General features: G+C 45.9%; 1 protein-coding gene across 3 annotated transcripts; it reads right to left on the minus strand.

Moving 5' to 3' along the window:
• Positions 1-410: 410 nt before the first annotated feature.
• PIK3CD (phosphatidylinositol-4,5-bisphosphate 3-kinase catalytic subunit delta) lies at positions 411-20,163 on the minus strand. Of its 3 annotated transcripts, none has more exons than XM_059829975.1 (22): positions 20,023-20,163; positions 18,316-18,544; positions 17,685-17,914; positions 16,669-16,848; positions 15,865-16,014; positions 15,453-15,542; positions 13,973-14,194; positions 10,726-10,822; positions 10,210-10,340; positions 9,211-9,270; positions 8,841-9,008; positions 7,888-8,009; positions 7,580-7,723; positions 6,787-6,886; positions 5,747-5,925; positions 5,435-5,544; positions 4,730-4,808; positions 4,319-4,486; positions 3,375-3,498; positions 1,655-1,800; positions 1,265-1,397; positions 411-668 (listed from the first exon to the last, which is right to left on the minus strand). In XM_059829975.1, the coding sequence occupies exons 1-22, from the start codon at positions 20,161-20,163 to the stop codon at positions 531-533; spliced, it is 3,141 nt and encodes a 1,046-aa protein (XP_059685958.1). In that variant the 3' UTR covers positions 411-530. The 3 variants fall into 3 exon arrangements, with proteins under 3 accessions (XP_059685958.1, XP_059685959.1, XP_059685960.1); XM_059829976.1 differs by having other exon boundaries at positions 8,841-9,011; XM_059829977.1 differs by having other exon boundaries at positions 8,841-9,011; positions 15,865-15,910; positions 16,658-16,848.
• Between the last annotated feature and the right edge of the window lie 353 nt (positions 20,164-20,516).

The raw sequence follows: 20,516 nt of genomic DNA on the forward strand, positions 1-20,516 counted from the left end.
TGGTGATTTAAGCTGACCTACCTCGGTGTACACTGAAACTGGGTAGGAGGAGCTATCACATGGTGAAGTTAATGCCTCTGAGCTGTAATGGTGGGGACCGAGAATACGGGCTATAGTATAAGAGCTACAGGGACAGAAGGTTCTCAGTGTTCAGCTAATTTTTTAAGAAAATAGACAGATTAACACACTGGAAGGATGTTACAACTGCCCGAACTCTTCCATTAGAAGATGTATTTGAAGCTTAACAAGTTCTTAAGGATACAGTACATCTACCTACCTTTCACCGTACGCAGTAATTTTATTGCCTCAGGTCTCTCCCTTGTCCCCTAAAGATCTACAGCAGACATGATTATGCAGCTGATGACAGTCCAACAATTTTTCAGTCATGCAGAAATGTCTGATCTCTGGGAACGCAGGTGCGGGGTCTTCAACATGGCAACATTCATCAGTCTTTAAAAACCTGTCTATGATTGCTGGACTCAGTGCAGGTATTACATTCTGTTGGAGCAAGAGTGCAGGCTGATGTTGCTCTACTGCCTGTTATCTTTGGATACGTTGTGTGCCAGCCAGTTCACTTTGGTTTTCCAGCTCTCTCGCAGGGCTTCATTAAACTTCAGTCTGAAGTGCTTCAGTGCCTCCTCATCTGTTTTCCCAAGAGCTAGGGAATCCTGAAGGTAAGAAGCAGAAATCAGCAAAGCCTCACTGAAAGTGCAACTGAAGAATTAACTGCTCAACTACTTAGATGTTTACGCGCTGAGAAATTACTCCATTGAAAGGAGCACCAAGTAGGAAACGAACAGCCATTAATTGTTTTAAATAGTTACTGTAGTTAGTTGCACAAGGTTTTTTCATTCTGATAAATACATGCATCCTACTCTTATGTTGGGAGCAGGGAACCCAGTAGGTTTTGAAGTGCTCGTGTACAAAGCTGCTGTCTTTCGGGTGGCCAGGGCTAGGTTGTTATAATTTAAGAGGCAAGCTGGGAGCAGGAAACGATAGACAACTGGAGAGCTCTGTCTCCTTCCCTGCAAGCTGGTTCTACAAGGTACCTACTGCCTTTGTGCTGAAGAATCTGAAGTTACCTCCTGAGCACCAGTATCTGGCATTTCTGATGTCCTGCACATGAATGCTGGACGTCTACTGATGATTTCTGGAGCTCATTTGCTTCAAAATAATATGCCCTTCCACACTGAACTCCTCCTCCTCACTGAGCTACACGATCAAGTATTCGGTTTTAACTGTATCTGGGCTCTGCTTCTCTTACCTTTAGATACTGAATGTCTTTAGAGCAGCTCAGTTCTGGCAGGCCAGCAGCTTTCATCAGTGCAAACAAGTGCAGGAAGAGAAGACCGTGGCGCCTCAGGATCATATAGGCTTTTTCACAATAACCCCTGAATCTGTTCAGAGAGGAAGATGAGGCAGAGGAATGAAGACTACAAGCGATACCATTTTATAAAGCAAGACTAGGTATTAGTCTGAAGCCTGCTGTCTGCATTGATGACTACCAAGCTCTTTCACCTTCTCTAACAGGTAGATAATAATTTATTTACTTTTGTGTGTATAGACAGCTATAGGCTACATATCACTGGTGGAAATAAATTCTGAAAATTCAGAGCTCAAAAAGCTTAAGTCAAGTTTAATTGCTAACACTTACCTTTCAAACTTCTCATTGTTGTTAGTTTTTCCTTGCTGGATGACATGCACAAAGTCGTAGGTTAAGATGAAAGGAACTCGTTCTCTATTAATACCAAATTTAGTCTTGAAGTTCCCCAAAAAGTGACCAAAATCAATATGGAACAGCTGAAAATAAGGAAGAAAAAAATTGTTTTCAGAATAGTATCTATTTTGGCTGATCAGTGTCGAGTTCTCTTCACAGTTACTGTATTCAAAAGATACTGACCATGGGATTTTGGAAGGGAGAAAAATGACCTCTCCCATAGCACTCCTTTGGGAAAAGAGGCACTATTTACTTGCCAAGATATTCTCCAGTGTAATTAGATGTTGGACAGGACGGAAAAGGTACTTACCTCTTCAATACTTGGTATAGCTGAAGAAATTTCTGTTTTTTGTAAAGCCTTAGTGTGTCACTAGCAGAAGCAGAAAGAGAACTAAAATGCGCACCCTACCAGGGCAGTCTGCAGTCCCAGACAGCATGTGGAAAGAACATGTCCTGTTTTGAAGTTGCTACAAAATATTACTTGCGCAGGTAAGGCTTCCCCCCCCCCCCCCCGCGTTTATTTTTTTTTTAAATACCAAGCCCAGTGAAGTCGTTGAAGCACTACTGCAGCGATGGGAAGGAGGATCCTGTGCAGAACCTTGCACGCTATGGCAATTTTGCAGAGCCACGGTAAACCCTAGATACGCAAAACCCAAGGCTGTATTACCGCAGGGCATCAGCTCCCCCCCGTGGACAAATACCTGAGTGGCCTCTGCTCTGCAGATACAGTTCTGTAAGCTGCCTGCCCAGCATTTTTTTTTTTTAAAGGGGAGAAGAGGCAGCCCTAGATAAGAGCTGCTGCTAGTCACAGCCCAGGAAGGGAGGTTAGTGTCTTGTTAGCGAATGAGACCGTGTCTCTGTCCCTGCTGTGACCCCAAACCAAAGGCACTACTAGGTTTCTTTGACTGTGACTCCTTGATTTAGGGAAATAAGATGTAGAGGAGTGGGATGCTACACAGAAGGAGTGCAGGCAGGCAGTTGCGCATACCTGAGAGATACGAGTCTCGAAACATCAGCAGCCAATTTCTTTCTTTCAAATATTAACTAGCTGACTTCACGAGACCTGCAGGAGACTTACCTTGCACCATCTAGCACAGGGTTGCTTTAGGCTTTGTAGAATTCACAATTAAACAAGAAAGATAGCTTAGACTTCCCCCATTACCAAAATATTACTGAGGTAGTAAAAACAACTACATATTACTGATGTAAAAACAACACCCCCAACATTTTTTCTAGGAGGAAGACTATAAATATATCAGCTTGGGTAAGTAACCGAGGATCTTACCTAGCAACTACAAGCGATTTGTGACTACTGAAGCCAAGTGAGTCTTCAGACTGATAAGTACAGTATTTGAGTTTGCGTCTGCAGACAATTTTAGGTCTGAGAGGTATGAATCGCTCCACTGTAATTTCAAAGTGGGTATTAACAGCAGCAGCTGATGGCAGTGATGCTTACAGAATTGTAATTCAAATTATAAAACTGTATTTACCCTCTTAATGATAGAAGCTATTGAGAATATTTGTCCAGTCTGCCTCTCAGCTGGAAGGTGAGGTACATTCCTGAGCAGTAGGATTGCACTGGGATGTATCTGTCCATTGCTAAGTAGCATTCACGCCCCTCTTCCAGTACTTCAACAGCAGCAGTGAATCCCCATACCTGTCCAGTTTCCCGGATCATGATGTTATCACTGTGCCGGTCACCTATCCCCAGCACATATGTTGCCACGCAGTACCCAGCACAGGAAAGAGTGAACTCCTCTATAGCTTGTTCTAATGCGTCACTAAAGAGGGCAAGAAAAAGATCGAAAGAGAATTTTACTTTGAACACCAGTACTTCACCACTGGGAAAGTTGTTTGTATAGCTTCCCCCATGCAAACCTGCCAGAGAAGGTAAGGGAATCACATGTTTGAATTTCTGTAGTGTCAGCAGCAGTCCTCCTGCCCATGCTTTACAAAAACTAGCTGCAATAACAACTGTCTGTAATTGGAGAGGTCTGGCTAAGGTTGTGTCCACAATCTCAATGAAAATGCTTTAGTCTCAACAAAATTAACTCATTTCTAGATCTTGACAGATCCAAAAGACAAAGTGGGCTCCTAGAACAATTCCTGTTGGTGCCCTGTAATTTGGTGCCCTGCTACCTCAGAGTAGCACTGATGTATTGCTGCTGTCTGTTTCTGTATCTAGCAAAACCCCAAGCTACACAGCTTTTGTGCTGCTTTCTTTTGTCACCTCCCAGCTTTGGCATTAATCCTTCTGCCCCTCTTCCAGCTGCCACCACACTGACCATCTATCTCTGGAGAAAGTAACAGGACCAATGGGAAGGTCAAGGTTTGGATCCAGCCTGTGGACAGTGCTACCTTAAGCTATCAAAGATCAAAAAAGCTTGCAAGCAGTAATCCAGATGCCACTGTTTCTGCTCAAGACCCGTACAGATCCGCATGATGCCTTCCTGTGTGCCAGGCAGTGAAGCAGCCATAGATACTGTGGGACAGCTTGGAAATACGCATAACTGAAGGAAGAAAATTGAGCAAAGCAGAAGAATTGTCTCTAGCTGGAGGGAAGCAGTAAAGCAGCACCCAGTAAAAGGTCAGCCCGCTTACCCAGGGTTCTTGGATTTTAGCCAGTTCAGCAGTGCATCCTTGTTGAAGGCTGCAGTGGCCACCATGTTGCTCTTGTTCAGCTGGATGTTGGCAATGGTGTCTGAATGCATGACTACTTCTATCAGTCCAGTCTTGTCTCCTGTGGAGAGGCAGCCATAAGGGGTCATCCTGCAGAGATGAAAGAAACCCTTCCACTGAAATCTTGCCCAGAACTGGGTTGTGTTGACTTTTAAGCTTTCCCTTGTCTGCCATATCTACTCTGCATTTCTGTTCCTCGGTACCACACAACCTGACGAGCTGCTCATAGAATACTAGACAGACCTGTTGAGGACAAAGTAAGTTTGCAGACAAAATGGCCTCACTACACACGATATATCATTGCAGTCAGACAACTCTGTGCCCATTACTCACCGCAGGTCCAGGCCCTCCTGCTTCCACAGGATGTCCATCAACTGGATCATCTGCAGAGTCAGCATGTCCTGACGAAGATCTGTGCAGCATTACAGAGGAAAAAAGGGTCGTAAGTAACTCGCATTCTCCCCTCCTCTTCTGCTCTTCCCAGTGGTGCTTGTTCTGCCCCTGAAGCAGGCTGCTAGAGGGGCCTTTGCCACGTTTGTCACTTGCTAGGTCTAGCTAGTAAAGAACATCAGCACAGAGCAACGTTTACTAGTGCTGTAATAGTGTAAAGCCGCCATACTAGATACCTTAACTTAGACATGATTGTACTAATGGAGGTATACGCTACTTCACTTTGCCATAGCTCTTCCCGTCGTAGTCAATGTAGCACTTTAGAAAACATCTGTCTGGACACAACAGTGAGCAGCAGCCACTCTACCCCTACAAAGCGTGGACTGCTGTAGCTCTTTCAGACCTCACATCAGGTTTCTTTTTACCATGCAAGGGTATCCAGCTACTGCTGTGCTAAAATCTTAATGAAGAGGGCAGCAGGTGAAATATAAAGGAGAGTTTATTATACCTCCAGATTACTGCCAAAAAAACCTCAAACACATTGATGGTCCTCATTTACACATCTTAATGGTCCATATTTAGGCCCACTCGCCATAATAACTATTTGAGACTATTATGCCTGTGAAAACATACCCTTTAAAGACTTACCATCTCCATTTTTAAAAATTATGCCCACTCCGCCTCTACCTGTCTCTTCATTATTAAACACAATCCATAAAGGTTTCATTTTGGAGTCCATAAAGGTGCACTGATCCACACTAGAGGAGACAAAAATATCGCCATCAGTGTTTCCATCTATTAAAAAAGCGTCCCTCTGAGCTGCAAATTCAACAGCACCTACAAATGCTAACGGACTGGTGACTTCCACAAGAAAAGAGGACCTTGGAATAAGCAGAAGCCTGGCCCTTCAGCTGAACAAAGCCTGTGGCACAAATTGAGAGATGCAGCTATCTTCCTTACCAAACTTCAGCGAGGATAATGTTGGGGTTCAGGGGTGACTGGAGGTGGGAAAGTGCTTCAAGAAAAGTTTCCTGCTTCATGCACACATGCATCATCTCCTTGGTTTGAGGCTTGGTGGTCTTCTGAGAACTCAGTTTAACAAAGTCATTCAGAGCTTTCATCTTGTTGAGTGCTTCTCCCTGAACAAAGGGAGAGATGGAAGAGGGTTAGCAAACAGGAAATTTCTGGAGAAAGTTTAAAAACTATTAAAAATCTACTGTGAAACGTAAGCCCTGGTTGTATCTCTTACCTTCTTGTCAACTTGTGGCAATTTCACACATTGCAACAAAACAAATTTAGTAGTATTGGCTTGAGGGAGATCCATAATCAATTACGGATATTCTGCTGGGCACAAATGCAGTGCAAGGTAATGACTGCACCAGGAATAATACACGTTATCAAGCACCACAGGAAAAAGTGAGGTGCACTGGCTAGAAAAGTAAGGATGAGACCTCTAGCCCCTGCCCTTCAGTGCTTTTGGGGAGTTCTGGTTAGGCAAAAGTGCCACTCAGGCTTGAAAATAGGAACAGTGCTGGTTTGTGGGCACATCTTAGGTACGACTTCATGTATACAGGAGTCCTCACTTCTGAATTAGGTACAGTGATCGTTGAGAGATAATAGGGGAGTTTTAGAGAGTGGGTAAATAGCAGGATTACCTCCACAGAGCAACTGAAGGAGAGTGCACTGCTCTGAATCAGACAGCCAGTTGTGATCAGCTCCTACTAAATGGTAGCTCATCAACTCATCTAATAACAGCAGTAGACACTGAACATTTCAAACCATTCTAGACACGTAGTTTGGGATGTGTGCGGGTGAGTAAGAGATGAGCAAAGTCATATGTGCTGGGGAACTCCAGGCTTATAATAGGATATGCCAAAACCAATATAGCAGTTAAAAGGCTTTTTTTGTATCACTGATAACATTGAGTTGGAAGAGCTAACAGCTGAGAACCAGCTACAAGCAGGAGGGAAGGCAACCTTATGGCTAAAAGCAATTTTTACCTGTTTCATCAAAACTTTCATATGGTGGGTGCTGCCTCTGCAGTATGCTTCCAGGATCAGGCCAAACCTTAAGGCAACTGCAGGAACGTGCATTTCTGACCTAGGGGAAGAAGGGAGGTTAAAGCAATTCTGACTCACTGCAGTGAGTGACTAATTCTCCCATTCATGCCAGCACCAGGGGCAGGGGGGAGAAGAGGGTGCAGAGTATTAGCTGCTGTTTAGATTTTTTTTTTCTATGTACTGGGGAGGGGAAAAAATGCACCCACCCCAGAAGGTGATGTAGAAAAACCATCGCTTGAAGTGATGAGACATCTTTCTGCGTGACGAAATTGCTAACCACTCCTTTGAGAACATTACTTAAGGAGCAAGGACAGTTCTGAACCATCGACTCAGAACTGGCAGGGGGCCAGGGATGCCCAAAGTAAATTTCAACTCACAGGCATGTGAATGTACATAAATTCTGAAAACAGACCCTAATCCAAACACCACCACCACAACAAAAGAAAAAAACAAACAAACAAATAAAGGTTTTGTGTCCTCCTGGAATAATCCTTATTCAGTCTCCCAAGTAAAAAGCAGCAGTTCCTGGGTTTTGGTAATCACAGCAAGGAAGTCCCACCAATGCTTTGATGAAACACACAAGCTAAAGGGCAGCCAATAGCCTTTAAATAAATACCCTAGCATCTCTACATGCAGACATGCTTGCTGTCTCGCTTCACAGAGCAACGAGGAAACCAGTAAATGCTGGTTTCCCCTGAATACTGAGAAAAAGCCCAAGACTTCTGCTCTTTACCTCAGATGCCAGAAGAGGAAGTGGCCGATCTTGCGGTTGGATAACGCCCTGTCCAGCAGGAACTTGGTTAATTCACAGTCTAAGTAGGATTCATACTTAAGCACCTGGACAAGCTGTAGCAGGTATTGGAACAATTCGTGATCTCTGTGGACAGAAAGGAAAAATAAAAGACAACCTTAGCTTTACTGCCACAAGTGTACTTGCAAAAGCTGTAAAGACGAGACTGTCAGCCTTGTTCACAGTCCCCCTCAGCAGCCCTAAACATAAATAGAAAGGGGCTCTGCATATCCCTTGTGGGCAACACTTACGTCAGCTTCTTTAATGAGTTGATAGCAAAGGAACCAACATAACGGTCAGGAAAGCTAAAATCCAGCAGCTCTAAGGCATTCAGGACAGGCAACTCTGGCCAGGTCTGAAGCAGGGAAATCATCTGCAAGGGGAAAAAAAAACTAGCAAAAAGAGGAACAATGTTTTTAAGACAACGGATATAAATCTAAAATTCTACTGATGGAAGAGCAGCTCCTTTGGCGGGGGGGGGAAGGTGTTTATTTATAGATGCCTCAGAGCAAGTTTGCAGACACCAGGTCGCAAACCATCAGTCCAAACTTTCTAGCAAGGCTGACAGGAGGAGCCATCCAAGGCCACAGCAGGATTACATTTGCTGTACCACAATCAGTGGAATAAGCTTTTTGGGAAAAGCACTTTTCTGCAGCATAATAATGTAGACTAGAAAGGGACCTTTAGAAGGTCAAAGCTCGGGACCTTTAGAAGGTCAAAGCTCTTGACCTAAGGGAGAGATGAGCAGCACAGAGACCATCCCTAACTGATGTCTGACATTCCCAGTGGAAGAGATTCACCAACCCCCCCAAGGTAGCATGCGCTGGTCTCTCACTACCAGTTAAGAATATTGAATCCAGATCCTATTTCTGCCATGAATTAAACAGATTTTTTCCTTGTCTCCGGTTTCTAGAGGGAATAAGCAAGACCTTGTTGGCCAGTAATGAGTCTGGGACAGTACACAGAGCCAAGCAGAGCCCAGAAGAGCCAAACCTCAACTCAGCTGGATACCACTCAGCATACATTCACAGTGACTGGCTGAAAACAGATAGTCTTCCTCAGCCTCAGTGATGCCAAACCTACCTGCACAGGGGCACCGTGAAACATCCCCTGCTAAGCTCACCTCCCAAACACAACACAGGAATGTAGACACTGAAAGATGGATCAAAAAGGGAGCCTTGGCTGCCAACGCCAGCATCCTCACCTGGGCAACATCTTCATGCTTGTTCCATTTGGTGATGATAAGCAGCTTTGCCAAAGCTTGTGGGTACTGGTCACGGATATCGTACCTCATCTTCCACACCAGGTCTTTCTCATGCTCATATAGTTCCGTGTGGCTCCTCCGCTCCAGTATCTCCTTCAGTTGCAGCTTCTGCTCATGGGAATCACAGGAAAGAGCATACACAGGGCTCAGTCTCAACCCAGAGGACTTGCTCAGGCCAGAGAGACCCTGTAGCACTGGGGCATTACCCAGTTTGGTGAAAAAAGCTAGCTGGGGGTAAGATGGAATCATGTAACTTGATCCATGAAACCAGGCTTGCACATAGCTGAAAAACTGATGCCAGGAGACTCACCTCCTCAGGATCTTCTAGTGCAGCACGGGGTTGTTCTCCATTCCTCCCCAACTCCAGCAGCTGGGACACAAATAAAGAGTCTGAGAAAGGCTCCTCATTTCCTCTGTACTTTTAGCTCACCATCACTTCAGGCATTTATGCTGCATTAGAGATCAGTCACTTCCCACCTCTGGAGAAGGGAATCACACCTCTCACAGCCCAAGTGTAGGTAACGTACTCAGCAGGAGCCCTCTGCTCAGAGGTGTAACTGAACTGCCCATAGAACCCCTTCCCTGGTAGTAACAAGAATGAAGGGGTGAGTCCCTCCCCCGAAAAGGGCACATCTGCACACCCATACAGTTTGTGAACAGGGGCTCTGGGTCATCGAGCTCCAGGCTAACACGAGCCATTCCAGATCCTTAGAACTGGCGTGGGCTTGCCAAGCAGACAGCGCTGCCCAAGCCACCCTGCACACTGGCACAATCCGTTAAAGCTTCTGAGTCAGAACATGCAGTGTGGGGGAGCACGTAGATATGTCCCTGGCAGAGCAGATCTCCTTTCTTCCCTGTAACAGGCACATTTCTTCTTCCACTTTAAGCGTTTGGCCAGTTGCAGTGACAGATGGAAAATCCCCATACCGCACAGCATGTTACCACTCTGTGCTGAAAGGGAGGGAGCTGCCTACTTTCACTCATTTCCCCTTTTATTATTCTTCCTTCCTATAGAGCCTAATGCTGCCTGCAGTTTAAAGGTGGCTCAGTTAAACCCATTTTTTAAACAAATGCTGAATCTATGAGAGCAGCTTTGCCTCAGGAATTCACAGCTTGGAAAAGTATTCATTCAAAGGCCCATTAGTTACGACAAAAAGTCAAATCTTCAATTAACAGTATCTATTCATCAAGTTTGCTTGTACCCAGTTCCTGTCAACAGCTGCCCAAGAGACAGTGACACTGTATGCTCCTGCACCAGCAAAGCTAGGGAATTTCTGTGCCTCCCATAAAAAGTGTCCATGTCCCTTACCTGCTCAAATGACGGGTAATACACAGGATGCGATGCAATGCTGGGGAAGCAGATGACCAAGGCTGCTGCACTTTCTGTGTTGGGGTTGCATTGTACCGTGCCCATGGGGTTCAGAAGTTCCCCTTTCTCATCTGAAAAGCAAAGTACATAAACCCATGAACGTTCTGAAGCTTTGGTCCAGAAAGCAGAGGACAGACTGCTTCCGGCTCTGCCACTGGACATTGCTGGGCCCGAGCAGCTCACTTCATTTTTCTGACCTCTCACAAGCAAAGTATACATGACATCTTTAGGACAGCAGCAACCTCTTATGTCATACGTGCGATGCCAAGCAAAACAAGGCCTTGGTAGGGCTCTAGATGCCATCACAATATAGAGCGGTACTGGGTCTGCTAGTCTGAACTATGATGGCCCCTCTTACAACGTAGTGGACAGCAGTGCAGAGGGCAGGGCATCTCCTGTCATTGCGGTGGAGACTGAAGACACAAAACAATACAGCAGCTCCATCTCCTGACATACCTGGAAAGGAGGACCACATGTACAAGCAGCACTCCCCTGTTTTCAGCTGGTCCTTATAGTCAAAGAGCATGACATTCACCCAGGCGATCGGGCAGTCCTGCAAAGCAAAGAAAGAAGCTCTTTTGGGTGCTGTAACTGCAAAACCTGGATGAAGGTAAGAGAAGAACTAACAAGAAAGTGAGATATCCCCATGCAAAGCAAACCCCACAAAATAGACAGGTATAAGTAGTTATATAATCTTGATCTTTTCCAGGTCTGCAAACTGCTACACAGACTGCTACGGGTGGGTAACTTCGCATTCAAGAGCATGTAGGTGAGCATCCCCTCACCAAAGAGTTGCTGCAAAGTGTATACCACCCCAGGTAGCCATACCTGTCTGCTCACCTTTTAAGTTCTCCTAAAATCAGAGTACAAGATGGCATCAAATTCAGATATTTGCCAAAACCTGGGGTCTTTTGTGTAGTGCTGGATGGCACCAAACACTCCCCACAAATACATCCAAAACTTCATCACCCAGTATTCTCATAGCTGAAGTTTCCGGTAAGGCCTCGCAACTCTACACTCGATGATATTCGAAGGAGCTATGACATATATATACTTCATATATTTCACAGTTTGAAGGGAGGGAGAAGAACCTCAATTTTGAAACAGGGAACGTAGAGTTAGCATGACTTCAGAAAACTAGGCAAAGAATGCTAGACATATCCAATAATGGGAAGAAAAGGCTTGGCTCCTTTGCACAGTAATAAACACTATCTATAGAAATCAAACTTTACGCTGCCAATCCCCCCTCACACCCTCCAAAATAAAACTCACAAGCCCAACCCAGTCACGCAAGCCAGTCTCATTTGGAGGTGGGAGACTCCAGCAAGTAAAGCGACTGGGACATGGCCAAGAAAGAGAACCCATCTCCCTGCTCTATCCCAGTTCCCCGCCACCAGAGCAGACATATTCCACAAGTGACCTAACATTTCCTGCAGTAGGTTCCCCAAATGGAACAGTTTACTTCATATAACAGTTTCAGCAACACCAGCATTTCACTCAACTGCTCAGAAAACACCAAGGCTTAAGCTTACGCTAGCACAGAAACTGACTTGTAAAGAGGTTGCGAGGCAAAATTCTAGCGAGACGCACCCACAAACAGTGTAATATTTGAAGGGAACCACAGTGAGACATCTTCTTGTTCCACTGAGACATTCTAGAGAATGCACCAGGCTTACTCCAAAGGTACACCAAAGGACTTGGTGGAGATAGCAAAGTCAGCATTTTCTCCTAATGCGACAAAATTAATCACTTCCAAGTGGCCTCTCACAAACCTTTGAGTTGATTTGATTAGACTAAGTATCTTCAGCAAAATCCCATTTGAGACATCAGCTTCTAGATCAAAGGCAAAAGCCAAACAAAACACCACCACCAGCAATATGCTTCTCTAACAGAGTAAATGACATCAAACCGCAGCGCAGAGCCTGCCAAAACGCAAGGCAAGATTTTTGGTGGATAAGGTCCAGCAAAGCAACGATTCAGCATTTTAAGGACAGAAATATCTCCTGCATGACTTACAGAAACACTGAAAGCCAACCCTCTGGGTGACATTAACCCTCTGACTCATCCCAGTCAGTGTGCAAGCCTGCCTGTTTTTGTGGTAGTAAATGATTTAGTCCCACCTATCTGCTCTGGACAGTCGGCATAGACAAACAACATGCATGTATTAACCTCTGAGTACTGTAAGCAAAGCAAGCAAAAAGATTATTAATCAAAACCAAAAATCAGGGTGCACTCTGACTGTAACCTTGTCTTACCAATCATTTTAAATGAGATCTGGGCATCTCACTCAGAGCTGCAGCTGACCGTCTGGAAAAATCCATTTCTGCAGAGCTCAGCTCCAGCAAATATTGTGATTTTATATCAAGAGCTCACCAGAATGCATCCCACCTTTCCCCAGTACCTATGAACAAGATCCTCTTAACAACTCAGCTAACGAGGCTGGTTTTCTTTTGTCAGTCGGAACAGTAAGATTTCCTTCTGACTGCTTCAAAACTGAAAATTGTTGCCAGTGTGACCACAAAAATACAGCCTGTGGATGAATCAGATGTTCTGTTCAACAAAAGCTTCCAGCAGGAGTTGGAGTTCTGCTATTCTTAAGTAAAAAAACAACAATAAAAAGGTTGATCCTGGTCCTGGCCTCAAAATGTTTCCAGTCTGAACTCTCCAACCCAGAAATTGGTCCAAAAAGCAGGACTGGTGGGTTGCCTGTTGCTCCCCAGACATTAATGCACTGTAACCCTGAGAACCCCGCTGATGTCAACACAACAAAGCTCAGTGAACCTCCCAGCAGTGAAAAGGAGCTAGCAGGACTAAGACTAAAATCTTCTGTGATCACATTTATCAGTCCCTCATTTCTCTGCACTCTAGTAAAGGTGGCATAACTAATCCTCTCTTTAAAGCACGGTAACAGTGTTTTTATGGCTGCAGAAACAATAATTTGCAGAGGAACAAATGCCTTTGTTGCTCCTAAAGAAAACTCTTCACGTGCAAAGAGCTAGAGTCATCGTGCTTAAGTTATAACACTGGGAAACCAGCAATTCAATTACAGGCTGCACTTAGATCTACTTTTAGTTACTGAATTATTAATGGGCTGGAAGTTTTGGAATAAAGGTGAGAGAAGTGAGAAATATCACTACATCTCTGATTCAGAAACTCAAAACAAGAGCTTCCAAAGTGACTTAACACTTTTTATCCTCAGTTTGCAGCATCTGACCAGTAACGCTGAAAATTCTGCACTTTTCATTTTACCTCACCCAAAGCTTTGCTGTAACCAGTGTTTTACGTTCCTCATTTTCTTCCCCCTTCTTAGCTGTTAATTTGCTCCATTGGGGATTTGCATGAAAGACTTTACTAGAAAGAAGATGCAACACAGGAGATGGTTTAACCTCAACTACAAAACAAGGAAGTTGTGGAACAGCAAAATAGAGACACCAACACGAACAATTCCTCTTTGTGTGCATTCAAATGCTGAGTATGTTTCTTAATGCTCTTTCTGGACAAGAAATTACATTTAAACAACCTTTCCTACAGGCAGCCACTCCTCAGTTCCCTGTTCCTGTTGAAGAAGTTACTGGCCATCATTCTGTAAGCTCTCTTATTAATAAAGTCTTCTTCTGAAAGCAAAGGGCATTTGGTTCAGAATGATGTCCCGTGCCCTCCAGCACTGGCAAGCCTAGCTCAGTCCCACACTGGCTTTACTTACAGCTTTCTTGGACTTCTTCTTGGTGGAACGTGCCTTCTTCGCCTTCTCGATGACAGCATAGAGGGCAAAGCAGAGCCGCGCCATACGGGGAAGATCACAGATGTTAATATCAAAATCCAGCCTCTGCTTCCACACTGGCTCTGAGCATACATTCACTTCAGAGCTTGACACTGTCTTGCACAGCATCTCATTGCCATGAAAGAGACCTGCTTGCACCACCAGCTGAGGGAAGGAGAAATAAGAGAATGCCATGAATCCACAGGGACTTGACCTGTTTGCTGAAGGCACATGACTAGAAGAGGAATGGGACAGAGCATCCACTCCCCTGAACAGGATGCCCTACTCCTGTCTCTTTCCTGATTCACTGAGACACTAAGTTCCTTAATCTTCCTCTTTACTCAACTTCAGTAAGGACATTGTTATCTTTTTACTTCATGCAGGCTTGCAAGAGCTGCTTAATCATTGCAAAATGCTGGGGTAATCCATTGGTAAGAGTATTACAGGTTTCATCCTGCAAAGCCAGGCAATATAAATATTCACCAAACCTTGCCCACTGAGATGCTGCAAAATCTCAGGAACCTGTCACGCTGAAAAAGCAGGGCAGACACCAAGAGCCGAGCAAGGACTTAGGCCAAAGAGGAGGCAAATCAACACCCCGGGAGAAGGGCACGTGCAAACAGCTGAGCCCCAAAACAGGCCTGCAGTGCAGTGCCAATGGCGAGCTGTCTGCGGGTGCACATTTGTCTGCAAATCTGCACTGCTCTTGCAGTCTGCCAGATCGCTGTACAGCTGATGGGCCAAGCTCATCCCCAACTTTACCTCTTGTTTCAGTATCGCTGGCTAGTCTGAATCACAAGAGTCCTCCCCAGGAGAAGCTCCCTGCAAATGATGGGGCACTGGGCAGAAAAAAAAAACCCTATTTCATTGCCTGTTTCTTTATAAAGCCTTGCCCTGCAGAACACCTGTATATGCGATATATTCTTGCCCTGTTTCCTTCCTTTCCCAAAGGGCAGCCGTTCCCCTTCTCCTCATTTGGTTGCTGCCCCTTCATGGCAAACACCTTGCAAATCCCAGGGCTTTGCAGCCTCATGCTTTGCATCTTAACTTTACCAGTCACCACTCTCCCATCATTCTCTCTTCTCAGAGCTGAATTTCCCCTCCTCTGCTTTTCACAGGCTTCCCTGCCCGTCCGCACTGCTGTCAAGCGATATCACCACAGGGCAGCAGCTCTGTTTGCTACTCAGAAACTTTTGCAGGGGAGTGTTTCTAAGAATGCATTGCTCCGCTGCTGGCTAGCAAGTTCCCTTCCCCTTCCTGTTATGCTGCAGTTCAGAAACTGCCCAAAGGCTGAATGAAGCATAATGGAGGATCACGTGAGACCAAGCTGCCGGCCCCTGCTTTCCTCACCGCACAAACAAGACAGATGCTCCTGGGAAAGCCAAAACACAAAACCAAAACCCCAAACTGAGTCAGTACCTACCTTCATTCTCTCATCTGCATTGACCTTGCTGCCTTGCACCAGCTCAATGTAGAAAGACTGCTCTAAGGACCAGAGAGACCCGTAGTTTGGCTAGAAAAAGAAAAGGGTTCTGATCAGAACAGATGCAACAAAGACTTCTCAAGCCAATGCCAGACCTCATCTCTCATCACATGCTTTTTGCTCCAACAGAAAAGAGCATTGCATCACAGGTGGGCAGCGTGAAGTCTGTGACAACCAGGGAAGGCGTGGAGGGAGCTGGAAGGCTGACTGGAAATTCCCAGCTCTCAGACCCTAGCTAGGAGCCTGTCCTGAGAGAGGCAGGGAGAACCAGCTGCTGTTCCCAGAGGAGATCAGCATCATCCATCCACGGATGAGTCGAGGGTGACCCCGCTGGGTCACTGTGCACTTTTACCTTTTTCTTAGGGAGCGGGGGAGGCTTGGCAGACATCTTGGGGGGGCTGGCAATACAGTTGGTTTGTTCATCTCTCATAGCAATGATAGTGGAGGAGTGTACCATGGTCAGGTGGGGCGTTAGGCCTCGGTGCAGGCAGCTGCGGATATACTGCAAAGAGAGGACAGAGTCAGCATGGATGAAACGGAGCCAGGCAGGCAAGAGCAGTCAAGCAAATCAGAACTGGCTGAAGCAGAAACAGGTGGAAGGAGTAAGGAAAGGACACAGCAACAATCAAAATTCAGTTTTAATTTATCTCCTCCTGCTTTATAAGCCTGGAACTCACTGGACTCATGTTGCCAGAACTGAGAATATGAAGTGCCTTTTATAGCCGGCATTTCATCAACTGACTCAAATGGCTGCATCAAGGGAAAACACTGAGAAGGATTCAGCACTCCCAACAGCAGTTTGCGCTGCCGGGGAACACAGGATACAGGATTACTTGCCCAACTTTCAGGAAGAGAACACCCAGCCCACCGTGCAAGCAAACAGACATTTCCAGAACCATAATCTATAAATGCATTTACACAGCACTTGGTACCCAGGGACAGGCTTAGCTCACTAGCCCCCAAAACCATAAGGATCTGTTAGGTTGCTGGAAGCATCCCTTGCCCTAAGTATCATCCAGGTCCTGCCATTGACGTGTTGCATTCCTATAAACAGCATTGCCTCCTCGATGGAGGATAACACGCCTCAATCCACCCTCCCAGCAAGATGAGGCCATATGGGAACAGACTCATTGATAAAGCAAGACAAATGGCTCACCTGGAACTGGTACAGGGGGTAATTCCCATAGAGGTATTCACATTTCCCATTCACCTGCAGGGTGTAGTCCTCTGGGTTCTCCACTGTCTCATGGCGGAAGACAGTAGCCTGCTTCTTGATAGCATAGCTCATTAATGTGATGGGGAACTCCTCTGGGGAGATCTGGAAAGTGAAGCTCTCCTGCAATCCCAACAACACAGCATACACTGTCAAATACCAGCAAAGGGCTGAAATCAGCACAAGGAGCAGCAGTAGCTCAGTGGATAGGTAACAACATTCCTGTTGCTGACAATAAAGAGAAGGATAGGAAGGCAGAATTACACCCCCCCACACACATTAGCAAACAAGTAGGGATGTTTGCCAAACTGGTCAGGAGCACGTTTCAGCAGCGCAAGAGCAAGGATGGATATCAGGAACTTCAAGTCCAGTTTAAGCAGAATCACCAGTTCATGTGGTTTCTAGCTATTAAAAAAATCTTCCCATTGTCATTCTACCAGCAAGGCAGAGGGTGGCTAGGGTCACCATGCTCAAACACACTGCTCTGGAAGGCCCTTCTCCCATGGGGGTGGCTCCTGCTTCATGCCCAGGCACAACATGCAAAAATAACATTAACCAAGGGTAGCAGGCAAGAAGGGGGCCCATGGGCAACACAGACCATATGCTGAGCATGAGCTGAGCAGACTCTCAGGCCTCGAAAGGAAAGGCATGTATTGGGTTCTGTGCTCCTCTCCTATCCAAAACCAAAAAGCTTTCCACCACCACACGTGCATGCAGCAATCTCAGCTACCAGCTAACCAGTGCACTCAACGCATGTTCAGGAAGGGGAACAGCTCCCTTGGTTGGAGGTTCAGAGTCTCCCTCCCAACCATCTCCACAGGCAAAGGAATCTGGAGAATGAAGATGAACACATGGAAACACTGTCCACGCACACATTATTCTGTCTCCAAACGCCCAAAGGTTCCCATAGGGAAAGCACAAACCAGTTAAACATTGTCACAGAAAAGTTTGTGCTTTACCCCGCCAGACTGAAACTTGACGTTGACAAAAATGTTCTTGGTGGGAATATGTAGAAGGCCAGTCCCAAGGCCTCTGGCCATGGGCTCCAGCTGCAAGGGGAAGTTGTACTCCATCCAAGCTGCCCAGCTGAGCTGTTGCCGCTTTGCTGCTCTCTCCTCACAGAACTGGCACATTTTGGTGCGGAAATCGTTCACCTCTGGATCCTGCACAGAGTCGAACTCATGCAAACCTAAGTGGAGAGTAAGAGAGAAAGACAAAATAAGCATCTGCACCCAAGGGGGAAATCAGCCTTTGATAATCAACTGTCTGTGAAACAGTCTTCCTAAACACATGCTTAATATTTAGCCAAAAGGAGAAGAGTCAGCCAAGCTACTAATAATTGCTTATTTACTACGTACAATCGCACCGACTCCATTACTATAGCCCTCTGCCAGGAGGAAAGATCACCCTTTTCGGGTCTGCACGCACACTGTTTCCTTACCGGATCCACCAGAGACCAAACTTGCTAATTTCATTTCCTGCATAAGCAGGGCTCCATCACTATTCCACATGTAGCCAGGCTGTCTGGGACAGAATCATGTTTCACCTATAGCCAACACCCCTGGCGAGACCAATGATGGGGGAACTGACCTTTTCCAATGAGCAGGCTGATCTGGGAGTTAATAACCTTCTTGACTCTGTCACCTTCTCGAGCCACGAGCCGCAGTACCGGTAGGAAGGGCTGGATGTCACAAAGCCGCCGTTGCTCGTCCTCCAACTCTTGCTGTTCCGCGGTCTGGTTGATGCAGGTGAAGACATAGGCCTCGGGATCGCTGAGCATATGGTAGAGCGGCTCATACTGAGCGTGCTTCCACACCACCTGGGCCAGACCAACAGCAGGGTGAAACTACCGCTGCACTGCCAGAACCTCGTCTTCCTCTCGCTGTCACCCCACAACCTCACTCTCCAGAGATACCCTATTTAGCAAAGGGAATGCACAGCCAAACCTTCTCACAGCATTCCTGGACCTGCAGTCACCGGCTGCTTTTCAGCCAAGTCTGGTGGCTCCAACTCATGCTGAGCTGCTAGGTAGATTTATTTGCAAATGCCTTTAACCGGCTTCCTTTTTTCGTGCTTGCCATTTGTTTTAGGCAAAGTAAATCCCTCAACCTCAGTATTTAAATAACCCCCACCTGAATACCTCACAGTAAGTACCTGCTGACTGCTAGCTTTGTGAAATAGAGGTATTACTCCCACTGGAAGCAAAATTGGGATAAGTAACCTGCCCCCAGTAACATGAAATCTCTGACAAGAGCCAAGAACTTTTCTGAAGTCTTCTCAACACTACCCAGTTCCCAGAGATCCTTCGTTCCCAGTGGATGGCAATTCCATGTGACTGTTCGTATTCCATTTCTTCACTCATCCTAAGCGCCTGCTATAGGAGACAAAGCTCCAGAGTAGATGGGTGTCTGGCCTGAGCAGCCTACAGGCTGTAAAACACAGACTTGTAACTTAACAGCTGGAACCAATCAGCTCTACTTATGGGTTTTTTTGGTTGGGTTTGGGTTTTTTTTTACCTGAAAATTGCAGCATGAGAAAACTTGGAATAATCTGGCACTGTGCTTCTGTCCCTTGTGATCTGTGACTCATCTAGGCCAGGTTGCTGCTGCAGGGGAAAACCTTTTCCACTGTTTTCCCTCGCTCTCCCCTACCCCTGCTTCCTGCCCAGGGAAGCAAGGAAGCGGCTACATTTCGTTTACACGTGGTTTCACTACAGCATTTTATTCCTCAAATGAAGCACTAAGAAAAATCCTCTCTATCATTCCCATTCCCAATTTTCAGTATTCCGTTTCTGTGAGGCAAGAGAAGGCTGGGGCTGGCACCCTGAATATTTTGAGTCGGTCCAGCACTTGTATTTGACTATTTGGGGGTGAATTCTCTTACCTGCATTGCATACACAAGAGCTTTCGTAATGAAAAATCCAGTGTGGGGACTGGTTGGGTCAGGTGAGCAGTAATCGAACACACAGTCCACGAGCCCTACGTGGACGACTCAAATCTGCCCTCGCTCCATAGTTATTCTAGTTCTCATCCCAAAGTTGGACGAGTACCCAGAGAACTGAGCCCGACACCACTGGCACCACCACCAGCACCCTGTTGCTGGCAGTCTCAGCGGTTAGACGTGGGTTTAGTGGATTGCAGAGGCTCTCATAGTGAGTCACAAGGAACTGCCTCAGAGCAATGCAGAAGAAACCCAACCTGCACTGAGTTAAGACCCAACACATTTCCCCAGCTGCTCCTCAAGAACAGACTCCTTGTTCCAGGAATTGCAGATAAGACTGTGGAACAAGGCTGTTACCTGCTTGATGGTGCCCAAGCTGGCATTGCAGGACACAGAGAGGTTTAAGTATATTCCTGTGGGCAGCAGAAAGTCCACCTGGATGTTTTGGTTTTCCCCCTTGGACCAGAATTCCATAGGGCAGTAAATGCCTGGGGGCATCCTGCTCACTTCTTAGCTATGACCTGCAAGAAAAGGAAAAAAAGTCTGTTGCTGCTGCCTACATAATATCTCCTCAGATCTGTGCTGGGCTCTGTAGAAAGTTAATATGCAAAAGGCCCGAAAGAAAGGAAGGTTAGCATATCCTCATAGCTCAGGAAAATATGCACCTTAGTCAAATTTCAAGTCCAGTGCCTTTACGCCACAGAGACGTTCTTGCTATAGAATTTGCTTCTATTACAATGCAACCCTTTCTTAATCTCTTCTAGACTGGGATTAACTTCTATATCTGTATTTGACAAAGAAATTAAAGAACTATCTTCACTTGAGAACGAAGGCATTTGTCCTGATAGCTC

This window comes from Gavia stellata, chromosome 27 (assembly GCF_030936135.1).
Source record: "Gavia stellata isolate bGavSte3 chromosome 27, bGavSte3.hap2, whole genome shotgun sequence".
NCBI lineage: Eukaryota > Metazoa > Chordata > Aves > Gaviiformes > Gaviidae > Gavia > Gavia stellata.

Excerpts from the sequence above, each read along its gene's own strand:
- PIK3CD (XM_059829976.1), bottom strand. The coding sequence starts at position 20,163 with ATGCCCCCAGGCATTTACTGCCCTATGGAATTCTGGTCCAAGGGGGAA. Across the intron at positions 16,849-17,684 it reads TCAAGTTTCAGTCTGGCGGG|GAGAGCTTCACTTTCCAGAT; the intron begins GTAAAGCACAAA and ends TTGGGATTGCAG. Across the intron at positions 10,823-13,972 it reads AGAAGAAGTCCAAGAAAGCT|GACTGCCCGATCGCCTGGGT; the intron begins GTAAGTAAAGCC and ends TTTGCTTTGCAG.